General features: G+C 41.5%; 1 protein-coding gene across 4 annotated transcripts in view; it reads left to right on the forward strand.

Moving 5' to 3' along the window:
- LOC132378882 (RNA-binding protein with multiple splicing 2) overlaps nt 1-15,960 on the forward strand; it is a 119,330-nt gene that overhangs the window by 35,529 nt on the left and 67,841 nt on the right. For 3 of the 4 annotated variants that reach the window (XR_009507209.1, XM_059946152.1, XM_059946151.1), the window contains 2 exons: nt 2,914-2,991; nt 11,799-11,837. Coding sequence is in view for 3 of the 4 variants with exons in the window: in XM_059946152.1 (XP_059802135.1) it covers nt 2,914-2,991; nt 11,799-11,837 (117 nt within the window). In the remaining variant the exon portion in view is untranslated. The remainder of the gene's footprint in view (nt 1-2,913; nt 2,992-11,798; nt 11,838-15,960) is intronic. The other variant, XM_059946153.1, reaches the window with a different exon arrangement.

Below are 15,960 nucleotides of genomic sequence, written 5' to 3' on the forward strand. Positions count from 1 at the left end.
GTATAGCACCTAATGCGTATTGTGAAAATGTTTCCATGTACCATTTGATATTACTCCAGTAGGGCCATAACAGTTTGAGCCTGGGCTCCAACAGCAACGTGATGCTGTATCCTTGAGGAATGTTGACTGGATCTGTTGGGTCAGGCAGAATCTGTTGAGGGAAATGGGCCAGTCTCGACACAGAATGTGAATGGTCCACTTCTCTGTGCAGAATCTTCTGGGCCCTGGTGCCTCAGCAGGTTTTGTTTCAAGCCTAGATTCAGTATCTGCAGTTGTCCCCAGCTGTGGCAATGGAAGATCAGAATCAGGCCAGGTGTATTATCACTGACGTGAGTCGTGGAATTTGTTCCATGGCAGCAGTACAGTGCAAGACATGAAATGTACTATAAATAAAATTAAATAGTGCAAAAATAGTACAGTAGTGTTTATGGGTTCATTGTCCATTCAGAGAAATGATCGTTTTGACTGTTGGTACGTTTGCTTCTCTAGTGGTGTCATAACCCTGCCGTGACCTGGCCTTCCGTCCCATTGCCCAATCTGAATCAGATTTGTGTAACTGATTCGTAACCTTCCTCCTTCGCTATCAGTCTCACTGCCCCATGTAAGAGTGGTAGAGTCCATTAGTTTTGTTCTGTCATTGTCTGAACTGTCAAACATTAATTGGCTGGCTTCAGAAGCAGGCTTTCACAGCATCTAAGGTAAACTGCCTGCTGACTAGATCCAAATCATTTGCTCTTGTGACTTCTGATGGAAGTCCTAGGCATGAGCAAGTGACTAATTAATTTGGTGGAATCCTTGTACTTTTGAGGCCTGGCTGTTTTTAATGTGTTTTCAAACATGCATCAAGCTGCTTTGGTATTTTGATGTCTGCTGGCAGATTGTACTGTTTCAGCATTGAAGTTGAAACCTCAATTACTTGTGTATTCATCCTTTGCCTGTATTTAAATGTAGTTGGATGGGAAAAGCTGCTCGGATACGACTGAGCTGTCAAAACAGTCTCAATGCCACTTCTGATTCTTTTTCTTATTCCAGTGACAGATGGGCAAGCAACTTCAAGTGCTTTGCAATGCGCACACTTCCAGTGTGCATCAATGAGCCTTTTCATTTGGATTGGACTGTTTAGTTATGACTGCCTTGTGTTGGTCTTTTCCCCCATTTGAGGGTGAAATAGTTATTGTGTAGAAACAAGTTTACTTATGTGCACTCTGGAAATGACTTTTTAAGCTTAGAAACCAGACTCTGCAAATGCTGGAAATCCACAGCAACACAAAATGCTGGAGGAACTTAGCAGGTCAGGCAGCATCTACAGAGAGCTACAAAGAGTCGATGTTTCATGCCAAGACCCTTCCTCAGATCTGAGAAGGAATGGGGGCAGGGAAGGAGCACAAGCTGGATGGAGCCTTGTGATGGGTGGCAGTGGGGGGTGAGTTGAAGCTGGGAGGTGATGGTGGTAAAGGACCGAAAGAGTGTGGACCATGGGAGAAAAGGAATGAGGAAGGGCACCAGAGGGAGATAAGGGAAAAGGGGTAAGAGGGGGGCAAGAATGGAAAGAGATAGAAGGGGAGAAATTATAAGAAGTTTAATAAATTGATGTTCACACTGTTGGGTTGGAGGCTAACCAGACGGAATGAGATGTTTAAGAATAGTTATTTAGCTATTTAAGAATATCTAGGGTAGTAATCCCTTGGAGATGGTATAAATGTGCTGGTGAAATTCCTCCTCAGTTTGCCTGAGGTGTGGATGGCTGAGGTTCTACCCAACTGCTTTTAAGGCTACCTGCCATTCTGTAACTGCACGAGCCATGTATTATTGTCGTATCTTTTGTGTCAATGACAGCAACACATTTTTTGTAAATGCCTCTTCAATTTAGGTTCTCGGTATTTGCGTTACTGTTTACTGCGTTTTGCCTTTTGCGCGTTGATTGTCAGCCTTTGCAGTTTTCCATCAATACTATTGTATTTCTGTTCTGGGAATGCCTGCAAGAAAATGAATCTCAAGGTTGTATATAGTGACGGGTATGTACTTTGAAATGCTAAGCAGGTAATACTTTTTAGCTGACAGGATCACGGCTTGGCTGGTTTTTGGGGAATTTTTGTAATGGCATTTCTGTCAGAGCAACCTGTCATGTGTGGTTACAGCTCGGGGGTTTAAATCTCCAGTCGCAGAAGTAGTCGTTGCTGTTCACTGTTTAGACATTTTTATTGTGAACCTTAAATCTCCCACTTTCCATAAATTTCATGTTACCAGTATGCTTAAGTATGTCCAAGCTGTTGCCTGTTCTAGCACAAACACCTCAGCAATAACTGTTTTGGTTCCTCAGTCTATGCTTTCCGACTGGAGGGATCTGTGCACCTGTACTTAAAATTCCTCTACTCATAACCTGTTGTCGTGTATTCTCTTGTTTATCCTCCTGCATTGCAACTTGAGCATGTTCAATCTGATAACTGTCAACAGCATAAACACGCCTTCTGTCTACCTAGACCCAGACTTGCTTTGATCTACAATATTATTCCAGTATTCTGCTGAGACTCAGTAATTGTATTTTGTAATCCTTTTTGAAACTGGAACTGTGATGCTAAAAGCATAGCTATAAAGCCAACACGCACACAAAGCTGGTGGAACCTGGTAGGTCTGATAGCATCTACAGAAAAGAGTAAGCAATCCGACATTTCGGACTGAGTCCCTTCATCAGGAGGGGGGGAAGAAAATGGGCATCTTCTTCCCCCACACTCCCTTCCCTCTCAGTCCTGATGAAATCTTTCTGCCTGAAAGATCAACTGTTTACTCTTTTTCTGTAGATGCTTCCTGACTGAGGTGTGTATGTGTGTCTCTCTCTGGATTTTCAGCATCTGCAGGTTTTCTCAAGCTTGCTCTAAAGGCCAACATTTTGACGATTTGTTCTTTCTTTGTTAGGTCCGCACACTTTTTGTCAGTGGTCTTCCTATGGATATTAAACCACGAGAGCTATACCTACTATTTCGGCCTTTCAAGGTAAGATGGAAGTGTAGATTTATGTATCAGTGCTGGTTCCTAGCCTGGGTTATCAGGATGTCCTCCCTTCCAAGGTCATTTAACCAAAGCAATCATTTAGCTCCTATAGTTTATAAATATCAAACTAACAACACCTGACAGTTATGCAATTTGATAAATATTTTTAGTATTCCAAAACTTAATGTTCCAACTGCTTTGCTGAATTTAGTCAAAGGTTGGTGTTGAGGAGCTTGCAATATTGTGCTGCACTAACTTTTACTTTGAAGCAAATTCTCAGCTCTCCAAAGAGCTGTGAATCCATTGCTTGAGCCCTGGTCAAAAGTCCTTGCAATCTTCCAGGGCCACACTGCCAATCTAACAACTACTGATCACCTTTCTATTCTTTCTCCACTCCCACCCCTCTTTCCTACTGCATGCTTGCACACTAGAGAATCTTAAAATGGTCAATAACCCTGCAGCATCTGTGTGCTTGGGATGCAGAAGCAAACCAGGAGACCCAGTGGAAGCCCACACAATCACAGGGAGCACTGCCACAACGCTAGCAACCCAGGTCCAACTAGCGTCTAGAATTGAGCAAGGAGTTCTCTCTAACCAAACGTCCTGTCTTTTATTCTATGGGTAATGCATAGTGATTGTATGTACTTTGAACTTTCAATAAGGTTGCCACTAAAGGTTCTACTTCCGTGGTCCCTTGGTCCCATTTAATATCGGAATGTATGCAGTATACAATCTGAAATTCTTACTATTTGCAGACATCCACAAAACAGAAGAACCCCTAAAATAAATCTATAATATTAGAACCCCAAAGCTCCCTCCCACTTGTTCCAGCAGAAATCATTAGCCCCTGTATCACAGACCATGCCAGCGATAAGCAGATACAGGAGCTTGAAGTTACAGTTTCTTCCCTTCTGTCATCAGTCCATGAACATTACCTCACTATTTTGCTCTTTGCACTAATTTTTATATTGTAATGCATAGTAATTTTAAAGTTTTATTTGTCACATGTACACTAAAGTGTCTTTGCATCATATCAGCAAGGATTGTGCTGGGAACTGCTACAAAACAAATTTCATGACATGTCGGTGATGATGAAACTAATTCTGATCTTTGCTGAATGACATAACTGATTTGTCATTAGTGGTGTAACTGCAATTGGTGCATAGTACCACAGTCAAGGTGCAAATTACTGTGTAGCTAGCACTACTGTAGAATATTTTTCTCTCAGGACAATCTAATGAGGGAATGGGTTTCTTCACTAGCAAAATTAGAACAGCCTGTATAAACACGTTTGGCTTTAGTTACAAGAGGAACAGAGGTGGTCTCCCTCACTACTTGTTTCTCCTTCCTCCATGGGGATGCTTGTCTTCTGAAGACTGTTAGTTTGCATGAAGAGGCCTTTGTACAAAGCTCGTCATTCCCTGGCTAATGTCTTGGACTTCATCATTTGACAGACTGGTATGCGAGTGTGTTTAATAAACTGAAAATTTAATTGGTAGATTAATCCAGCAGTGCTGACTGAGTCCTTCTGGTAGTCATAACAACAGCTGTCAATCTTGCCACAGCATTTTGGCTTGCTTTAGACCATTTTAATTGTGCAATCGAATAAACTTTAAGACTTAGCCTTGCAGAGTAGCTTTTAATTCCTGTTCCTTCCAATGCAAGGACTTAAGTTGTTTTTAAAATTGGTCATTATTGCAGTGACTGTGCTGCTTGATCAGTGCAAGCCCAGATGTGCTGAGTGGTGAGGAAGATTTTGCCAGTGAGCTGCACTGTCTGCCGCGTTTCATTGGGGGGGGGGGTGTGCATATGTGTATTGTAATGGGTCATACTTGGGTTAACATGCTGCTATCTTGAGGCTTGCACTTGAGTCAGTGACTTGTTTTAACCATGAGCTTTGCTTTGATCGAGAGCCGAAATTGTGCTTTCGATGTAAACCCAACCTGCAGAGCAAGAGGAAGCAGTTTTCAATAGCTTTTCAAACAAGTCTTTAATCCAAATGGTGAAACCAGTCATTTCAAAAGTTGCCTTGGAAATTCTGCCAAGTTCCAAATGTGAAAGTCTTATTATCAAAGTATGTATATGTCACTAGATGCTACCTTGATTCATTTTCTTGCAGGCATTCCTGACGGAACAAAGAAATACAATATAATTAAGCTCTACATGCGCAAAGACTGACAAACCAATGTGCACATACCAAAAATAATAAATATTCTTGAACATGTGTTGTAGAGTTGATTGAGTCCATAGATAGTGGAATCAGTTCAGAGTTGAGGTGAGTGAAGTTATCCATGCTGGTTCAGGAGCTTGATGGTCGATGGGTAATAACTTACTGCCATGTATACCTCCTTGCCTAATGTTAGCAGTGAGAAGAGAACTCGTGAATGTTGCTTTATTGCAACAGCGCTCTAATAGATGTGCTCAGTGGTGAGGAAGATTTTGCCAGTGAGCTGCACTGTGTCTACCACGTTTTGTTGGGATGTGTATTGTAATGCGAACGATGTGGAGGAGTAAAAGGAAGCCCCTGCAGTTCTTGGCTTAATGAGCCCAAGAATGTACAGGCTCTTATGCAATTTAGTCCCCCCTGCAAAGCCAGCAAGTCAGATATTTAAAATTGTTACAATTTCACAAAAATCATTTGAGTCCTAAACTGGCAATAGCTGAGAGATTCAGATTTTACACAAGGAACCAGTCAAAAGATGAAAGCATTTTTGAATACATAGCAGAACTGCACAAACATCCCCAGTACTGTGACTTTAGAGATGGACTTTTGGTTGCATTATGGGATAGGCCTGAATGTGGCATGCATTGTCAAAGCACTCAAAAGAGGCTGCAGTCTGAACGAGACCTAACCTTAGAACAGGCATTGACTATTGCAATATTGTTAGAGCCTGCAACAAAGGATGCAGCAGAACTACAGAAAAGGTGGACAGAATGTGAAATGCACAAAATGTCCCCGAATGGTGCAAATGCTGAAGATGTTATTGATGTGGCCAATCCTCCCATGATGCAAATGACTGGTTCAAGGAACAAGTTTTCAGTGTCACAGACAAGGTCACAGTGTGCAGTCAGACAAAAAGCACAACCAAAGAGGAAAAAGCATCCAGTGAAAAGTTTCTCTCACAGAACTAAGCAAATGCATATATAGAGTGACTGAATGGGAAACGGACAACAGTCTGAAGAAGGTGAGCTGTCGTACTAGAATTGCATAGTATTACTGAAGCAGATCACAAAATCATGTGGATCACCACGGATGTCTGGTGTAAAACTGAAAATGGAACTGGATAGAGGGTCAGCTTTGTCCGTAAATCCAGAGGCTGACTAGAACAGACTTTTCTAAGATGCCATTAGAGAAGACCTCCGTGATGCTGAAGACTTGGAGGTGAAAGTGTCTCCCAAAGGCCAAATGTGACTTATGGAAGCCAAACACAAGTTAGAGCTTTGTAAGTGGAGGGCCAGCACTTTAAGGACGTGAATGGTTGTGAAAAATCCAGCTAGACTGGCACTCAAAGAAAGCTGTGTGTGACATCTATGGGTAATGGCAGCCCAAATGTAGCACTGACCAGAGACTGATACAGCTGCTTAATGCTAATTAGAAGGTGTTTGAGGAGAATTAGTAAAATTCAAAGACATGAATCCCAGAATTGAATAGGATGAAAAAGCAACACCAAGATTCCATAAAGCGTGTCCAGTGTCTTATGTGTTATGTCTTAAAATGGATGCAGAACTGCAGAGATCTTCTCTCCAAGGCCGAGTAGAGTGATTGAGCCACATCCATTGTCCAATGATCAAGAATGGACAATCTGGAGCCATTTGCATATGTGAGGATTTCAAGGTGAGCATTATCCCAGTGCTATGTACCGTGCAGAATTCCCTTCCGTGGATAGAAGATATTTTTGTTTTGCATCTTTGGCAGGCAGGGAGAGGTTTTCAAAGATTGACTTGTCATAAGCCTATTTGCAAATGGAGATTGATGAGTCGAGCAGGAAGTTCCTCACAATCAACACTCACAAGGTACTGTTCCAGTATAATTGTCTTGTTTGGCGTCGAATCAGCTCCAGCAATTTGGCAAAGAGCAATGGGCTGAGTTCTCCAAGATATCCCAGGAGCACAATGTTACCTTGATTATATCATGACTGTCAGAAATGAAGGGCTCCTCCAGATCATGGTAAAGTGCTTACCAGGCTGAATGTGTATGGTCTATGCACAAAGATGAATGAAATCTCATTGTGGACATGTCATTGACAAGCACAGCTTACGCAAGTCAGGAAGATTGAAGCAGTGCTACAATCACTCAAACTGGAAGATGTGTCACAACTTGGGTCACACTTGGGCCTTGTAAACTACTGCCACCAGTTTCTCCCTAACGTTGCCCCAGAACTGCATGCATTAACTGCACTGTTACAGACAGGAGCAAAGTGGGAATGGTCAGAAGATTCGGGGGAGCCAAGTAACATTAGATGAACTGTTCACCCATTGTGACCCATCCCTGCACATCAGACTGGTGCGCGATGCGTCCCCTTATGCCATTGGAGGTTTTTATCAATTATTTGAGCACCCAATTATGTTTGCTTCAAGATTGGTGATGAGCGCAGAACGCAACTGCGCACAGATCATACAAGGAGTTCTTGGTCTAGTGTGCGGAATAAAGAAGTTCCACCACTACCTCTACAAACAAATGTTTACACTAGTGACAGATCTCCAGCCCCTTGTGTCCGTTTTCAATCCCTGGAAGGAAATTCCAGGGATGACTGCTACCCGGTTAGAGCACTGTTCTTTGGAGCCCACTCTTATGACAGAGTTCAAGGGTACCAAATAACACAGCAACAGTGATGGCTTGTTGCGTCTTCCACTATTGGCAACTGAAGAAGTGTCATCATTCTATGACCCAGCAGAAGTGTTCCACACCATATTGGCGGACCAGTTGCTGGTAACAAATTCCAAAATACAAAGGGGAGTGAGGAGTGGGCTGACATTGTCAAAAGGCTGTGATGTCACCATGCAAGGATATCCAGCTCATGGTAACCTTGTTTCCAGAGTTCTTGGTGAGATGACACCAAATGTCGGTGTGTGCCAAGACTGTGTGGATCTCGTTGTGGTTTCCTCTAAACTCCTGCACCAGTGTGTTAGAAAATCTGCATGAAGGATGCAATCAAAATGAAGTTCAACCTGGAGCTATGTGTGGTGGCTGGGAATAAATAAACTGGTTGAAAACTTGGCAAAATCTGTTCACAATGCAACCCCACAGGCACTGCGGTCCATTCGTGGACTCCCTATTGCTCATTCAGAGTGGCCAGAGGTTATACTAGTGAAGATGACCACCTCGGCAAAGTCCATCTGCACTCTGAGAATGATCTTCACTAGAAATGGGCTTGCCAGAATAAATTGAGTAGCAACAGACTCTGTACACATCAGAAGAATTCTGACTGTTCATGAAGAAAAGTGACGGCAGACATTTCTGGTCGGCTCCTCACAACCCGGCAACGAATGGGTTACCTGAAAGGTTTATCAAAACCTTCAAGTAGTCCACTAAACTGATGGACGAGGAGGACAGTCCTCTGCGGCACAAGGTGGACATCCGTTTTGTGTATCGGAACTCTGTTCATGGAAAGGATGGATGTATCAGACCAAAATGTCAACTGTTCATTTCTCTCCATAACTGATGCCTGATCAGCAGAGTGGATTTACAGCATGTGAAAAATCTCTTGTATCTGGGAGAGTGGTGCAAGGTTTTCAGTGGGAGAGAAGGTATTGTGTAGGGATATTAATGTTAGTCCCACCATTAACTAGTCATTAGTCAGGCGAAGTAGCTTAACGTCCAATAATTGGCTTTAGATAAAAGTCACCTGGGCTAATTTCAATCATGGACATTGTCCTGTGTTTCTCCCACTTGCATCTCAATCAGAATCATGTTTATTATCACTGACATGTCATGAAATTTGTTATTCTGCAGCTGCAGTACAGTGTAAGACATGGTGTAAATTGCAGTAAGAAATGTACAGTGGCTTTTGGTTAATCTGGCGAGCTGCTATTTTGGTACAACTCAAAAGTACAAACACTGATTCAGAAAACAGCTGGGATTTCCTTTTTTCTGATACCATGCCACTTCATTGAGAGAGCAGGCTGTTGCTGAGGTTTCAGCCGCATGCACTTGTGTGGCTGTGAGACACTACACTGTGCTTAGTGTGCAAAGTTTTTAAATAGCGTCGGGTGTGTGTGTTCAAAAGGCAATATTTTTTGTCACTGATAATTGGCAAGAAATGAGCAGTAAGATATTTCAGAACTGTTTTGCTCACTGAGATTTCAAGCATTCAGGCTTGAAGATGCCAGAAAGCGCCTGGAGCAAAAATGAAAATTTCACTAATTCAGCATGTTTGGAATTACAAAGAATTTAAGGGTATCACCTATAATCTTCAATCTTACAATAAAAATAACGATTTGGACAATATAATTGTTCAAAGAATTGTATGAAGGCAGTTCATTATCTGTCTGTTCTGATTTTGTTCATTTGTAGCCAGTCCAAAAAACATGGCAGTATCCACTGGATGAATTCCACCATCAGAATCTGTTTAATTTTACAGCATATCATGAAATTTGTTTTTGTGGCACTGGTACAATGTAATACATAACTGAATTACATGAACTGTGTATATATAATTGCAAAAAAAAGTGAGGTAGTGTTATGGGGTCAATGTCCAATCATTAAACTGCTGGCAGAGGGAATAAAGCTTTTCCTGAATCATTGTGTGTGCCTTCAGGCTCCTGTACCTCCTCCCTGATGGGAGCAATGAGAACAAGGGTTGTCCTGGGTGATGGGGGTCCTTAGTGATGGATGCTGCCTTCTTGAGGCATTGCTCCTTGATGTCCTGGATGCTATGAAGGCTCATGCTTATGCTGAAGCAGATGGAGTACATAACTTCAATCCTGTGTAGTAACCCTCTTCTCTTCCCACCCCACCCCTTGCTGTACCAGAAGGTGATGCAGCTAGTGAGAATTAGAAGCCTCTCTCCATGGTACATCTGTAGAAATTTGAGTGTCTTTGACTTTCCAGATCTCCTCAAACACCTAATGAAATGTAGCTGCTGCTGTCTTTGTAATTGCATCGTTTTGTTGTTGCCAAGATAGCTGCTCAGATGTTGACTCCCAGGAACTTGAAACTGCTCACTCTTTCCACTTTTGACAACTGTTAGAAACTAATCCAGTTTTACAGCACTATACAGCTACTAGTATTGATAGTGTTCTAATTTGTTCTGTAATTTATTTAAACACATTTGTTATTCAGTTAAACTGTTTTTATACATTAACTATTTCCATGAAACTTCAGCTGAGTTAGCTGCTTAATTAGGCCAAAATGTGTATGTCCTGATATACTCCAATTGACTGAAATCCACTATTTTAAAAACTATAGTGCAAAAAATAGTAGGTAATGATGGGAGAAAGGAAGAAACTGTTAATAAAACATTGAGTCTTTAAACTCCTGTACCATTTCCCAGCAATAATGAGTGTCCTAGGCAGTGGGGATTATTAATGGACACCAACTTTTTGAAGTATTGCCTTTTGAAGATGTCCTTTAGTCACAAACCTGAAACATTTTTTTTCTCTCAAACACATGGAGAGCCTGGAGAGCCTGGAGTAAAAAAAAATCTGTTGGAGGAATTGGGCAGGTCAAACCAGCATGTGTGTGTGACAAAGCAATCCTGATGATGGATCTCCGCCTGAAAACATCAACAGCTTGTTCTCCATAGATGCTGCCTGACTCGCTAAATTCCTCTAGCGTGTTGTCAAAGGGGGAAAAAATATTTTTTTTCCTCAGGTGCTGTCTGCTGCTGAGTTTTTTTTTCAGCATTCTGTTTTGAATTTCCAGCATTTTCCTTTTTCCCCACCAGGCTTTTAACTCTGCCATGGGACTTATGAGCACAACTTGATTGGTACCCTTTCCACAAGCATTCAATCCCTCCATTGAACAGTTGCAGCAGTGTGTACTTGTCTTCAAGATGCACTGCAACAACATACCAAAGTCCTAAGGCAGCACCTTCCAGACCCATGACCATCACCATCTAGAAGGACGAGAACAGCAGAAACTTGGGAACACCACTACTTGGAAATTCCCCTTCAAGTCACTCACCTTCCTGCCTTAGAAAGGTATCGCTGTTCCTTCATTGTCGCTGGGTCAAAATCATGGAATTCCCTCCCTAACAGCACTGTAGGTGTACCTACACCCCAGGGAGTGCAGCAGTTCAAGAAGGCAGCTCATCACCTTCTCAAAGGCAGCTGGAGGGGCAATAAATGCTGGCTTAGCTGGCGACACCCACATCCCAAAAATGAATTTAAAAAAAACCATTCTGCTAGTCTCTCAGAATGGTTTGTTGTCTCTCCCTAGCCCCTTTGCCCTACAACCCTTCAAGAATGTAGATTGGCCAGTTGTAAAAGCTGACTACAATGCTGCCTTTAGATTGTGGTGTTGGGATGTAATACTTAATCCCACTAAGCTTTTGCAATCAGACTGCTCTGAACAGGCCCCACAGATTTTTAAGGAGGCCTTGGCATTAGTTGTTCTGATTCTTTGATGCACTACTTTGTGCCCAAGTAGTTGACGTCAAGAATCCAAATAAACCAGTTGAGTAATTTGGCTGGACGATGTATAGCTATGTTATTTAAATTCAAAATATTAGATTGTAGGGTAGTTTAACCACAGTCACCTTGACCTGAGTGTTTCTCTGTCAAGTCACAAGTTTGGAAGTTCATTTCTAATCTTCACTATGTACTTTAAGCAGTAAGTTGTATTTTACTCCATTTAATTTTTCCATCAGGGGTATGAAGGGTCACTGATCAAACTCACTTCAAAACAGGTAAGCATTTTTCTTTCTACCGATATTGAATATTTTTTGATATTCTGAAAATGAGAATTTTCTGTGTTTTTATTTATATATAAAAAAAATCCTGATCTGTTGGCATCTAATCCTAGCTGCTCCTAAGCATTGGGATTATGGGGCTGATTTATTGTCATCTACATAACAAGTCTATTCTTGTTTTTTTGTTTGTGCCAATATTTTTCAGAATGTTTCTAGTTCTCTTCTCTTCCCCCCCCCCCCCACAGAGACAGCAAAGGAAGAGAGTTGACTGTCTTAAACTAATATTTTGAAGTATTGTTCATGTGTAGGTTTTTGAAATGAACTGTTCCTTATCTGGTTTTAAATCCCCAAACTGAATGGGGATAATATCCAATATTGCATCCCTGTGGGGTAAAATTTATGTTGAGAAATTATTTCTACAACTGGACTCAATATGTTAACTCAAGTATAATAACTTGTACTTAAGTAAGCTTTAACATTTTAGGGGTTTGAGTTTCAACAATTTTTCAGAATAATATTCCAAAATCATGTCAGTTCTTTGTGTGCAGTTTGTTAGGTTTTTTTCTCCCTTCAATCTGAAAACTGGTGCTGGATGAAACCCCTTGAACAATTCAGTAGTCCCATTCTTTATATACCATGATAATTTACAGCCCAATATTTTAACTGCATTCTTTGACCACCAGTTTGTAATGTAACTTTTTTGGCTGCTTGGCTTGTGGGTTTCGGGGTTTGGACAGGGGCCTGTAATGTTGTCCATGCGGTTACTGATTTTATCATGCATTTTCTCACTGTTACATTGGGAGGTTTCTTCAACACTACTTGGAGGCTTCAGGACAAGAGTTTTATGTGCACAACCTCCGCCTCACTGCTCATACCCATTTTTTCTCTCTCTCCTCCCCCCACCCCCAAGGCATTCCCAGCCCACATGCATCCTTGAACAATTCTGGCAACATCACCTGAATGCATGCCATCCGCAAAGAATTTGCCTTCCTTCCTTCAGCATTATTGTTCACTATTCAGTCCAGCTTCTGCAGATCTTTGGGGCAGGTTGTCATCCTCCCTTGTATCTGGTAGTTAGGACAAAACTGGTTGTAAAGATTGCATCTATGATGCATGCAAAGTCTAGCACCACATTTGGAACACTGGAACAGGACCTTTGGCCCACAATATTATGCCGAACTAATTAAATGTCAACTAAACTTAATTGCGTGGATAGCCAGAGTTGTTTCCCCAGGGCTGAAATGGCTAACATGAAGGAGCACAGTTTTAAGGTGCTTGGAAGTAAGTAAGAGGGTGATGTTGGGGTAAGTTTTTCTTTCCACACACTGGTGGGTGCGTGGCATACATTACTGGCGACGGGGTGGAGGTGGATACGATAGGGTCTTTAAGAGACTCATAGATACATGGAACTTAGAAAAATAGAAAATGCAGTAGGGAAATTCTATGCTGCTTCTAGAGTAGCTTACATGGTCAGCATAACATTGTGGGCTGAAGGGCCTGTCATGTGCTGTAGATTTCAATGTGAACTAATCCCTTCTGCCTACACAATACCCCTATCTTTCCATTTCCCTCACGTTCATGTGCCTGTCTTCAAGTCCTAATGTACCTGACTGTCACCACCCCAAGGAGCACATTCCAGGCACCCACCGCTCTGGTGGGGGTGGGGGGGGTGATAATCTTGCCTCTGGCAACCCCTTTTGAACTTGCTTCCTCATTTTAAATGTATGCCCTCTAGTATTAAACATCTGGGAAATGCTGAGCTGATTCTGAAACCTTCCAGTGAAAGATGTTGCCCTAGGTAGCTTTCACAACTAGTGTTAGGATGACTTGCAGTGCTTTCTTGATGCCATAGGTTAGAGCAATATCTAAGCCTTAATGTCAACAGAAAATGGTGTTCCTGATACAGGTGAGCTTTTAAAGGGCAGTTCCAAAGGCTAGTGATGAATTTAGGAGTCAAGTTTGAATCTGTATCAGGCAGAGCAATATTGGACTAGTTGTGGGAGATGGCTGCAGGTTCACAATGATTGTGGGCAAGTACATGTAAAGCTGGAATGGAGACACTGTAAAGCCCCATGAGACTCGTAGGAGATGAGCAGCATTCCCAAGAAAAACATTAGTGTTTTTATGAGAACACAATAGAACAAAGTCCATTGTAATACATAGTGGTCATACTATTGCTGCACTGATTTAGTAATTAGGATTGTGCAGGTTGGATGAAGGGAAGTAGCTGTTCTTGAACATGGTGTGGGACTTTCAGACTTGTGTACCTCCTTGCCCAATGTCACTTTCAAAGCTGGACGCTGGCCAAATTTAAAAAAAAACTACTTCCACGTGAATATTTTGCCATATCTAGCAAAACTTTTTTGATTTTGTCTTGGAGTTTCAAAATGACTAGGGTTTTTATTGCTTACTGTAGATAAGGATAGTAAATCAGCTTCAAGTTAAGTTGCACATTCCCTGGAGTCAAATCTAATTTGTTCCAAACAATGAACAGTAGGTGCCTAGAAATTCTTTCGGTTGTGATTCTTTCTGTACTACTAGGCAACATGCATGTGTTACTATATACTGTAGCCTGTGGTGCTCTGAAATTGATTTTGATTGAATGAGTCTTTCCAGTCACAATACATACTGACACCTGTGTAACACATCTAGTGTATTGTCTGGGATTCATTTTCAGACAAATGTGTCTGCTATTTTAATAGAATATTTTTGATCTCCATTTAAAGGTTATCAGAAGTTCATTTTGCAAAATGTCACATGCAGCTTTAAATGGAGAAGATCTAATTCTTGATAAATACAGTAAATATTTCACTTGCACATATATTCTTGCATCTAACTTGGCTGACACCTGCGTAAATACCAGCTAATGAACTGTAACCTTCAGGATTCTGCCATTCATTTACAGCCCTGGCAAATAGTACACCCATCTGGTTATTTAATTCTAAATCTGGAAATGATTTTTCAGGGGTTTATATTCTTTAAGTTGATTATGTGTCACTTGGTGCAGCAGTACTTGCTGAGCAAATCACTGGAAATTGGGCCCATGTGTTAATATACACTGACTTTATTGCTTTGCTACCAACTAAACCGGTCAAATGGTACATCTTGGGTATCAATCCAGTGTAGTTACTGAATTAAACATCCAACAACTTTCACAATCCCAACAGCTGTATCCTCCTAAATTTGCTGGTATTCAAATTTTTGAGAAGGCTCATAATTTGGCCAGACTTTACAGTTCTAGAGATTTACAACACAAACAGAGCCTTGGGTCATCTAGTCCATGCTGGACTATAGCCACCCTTGATCTCTTAACCCCGCTAAGCCTAAAGGAATTCCTGCTCTCTGTTCCAAAGGGACATCTTCAAATCTGAGGCTTTGCCCTTTGGTCCGAGACACCCCCACAATTGGAAACATCTCCACGTTTGCTTTGAGACCTTTTGAGTCCCATTTTAATCCAATGTCTTTTATCTTTCAAATACTTTGTCTCCAACATAAATATTTAATGATCTGGCCTCATCCATTCTTGAGATAGCAAATTCCAGAGATTTCACCATCCCCTGAGTGAATTTGAGACCTTAAAATGGCTGTCATAGTTTTTCTTTCCATGTTCCCTCATTCATCATTCTCCATTTGTGGAAATATCTCAACATCCATCTTGTGGATGTCTTGGGTTCTTGTGTTTGAATAAGGTTCCTCTGCTTTACCCACTGTTCTTCAAATCCATGATATTGGGCCATAGTTTTCCATTTTGTTGGAAGAACTGTTTAAATAGCTTTTGAAGTGTTGTCATCAATTAATAAGGGTCCATGGCATTAAAAACAGTTGGGAACCCCTGGCGATCTTGCATGGTGGAAGCACAAACTGCAGTCAGCTAAACCTGCCTCACTGTACCCTGCTTTCAGACTTCCCAAGCGCTTGACATTTAGCTTTAGGCCAAGGGTTCCCAACCTGGGGTATGTGGACTACTTGGTTAATGGCAGGGGTCCATGGTATAAAAATGGCTGGAAATCTCTGTTTAAGGCAGAATAAGATTGGATTATTCATTCCATTCGATCAGTGGACTGGATTAACACTTTACCACAAACAGAATACTGAAGGAACTTGGTGGGTCCCGCAGCCT

This window comes from Hypanus sabinus, chromosome 21, assembly GCF_030144855.1.
Source record: "Hypanus sabinus isolate sHypSab1 chromosome 21, sHypSab1.hap1, whole genome shotgun sequence".
In the NCBI taxonomy this organism is placed as follows: Eukaryota; Metazoa; Chordata; class Chondrichthyes; order Myliobatiformes; family Dasyatidae; genus Hypanus; species Hypanus sabinus.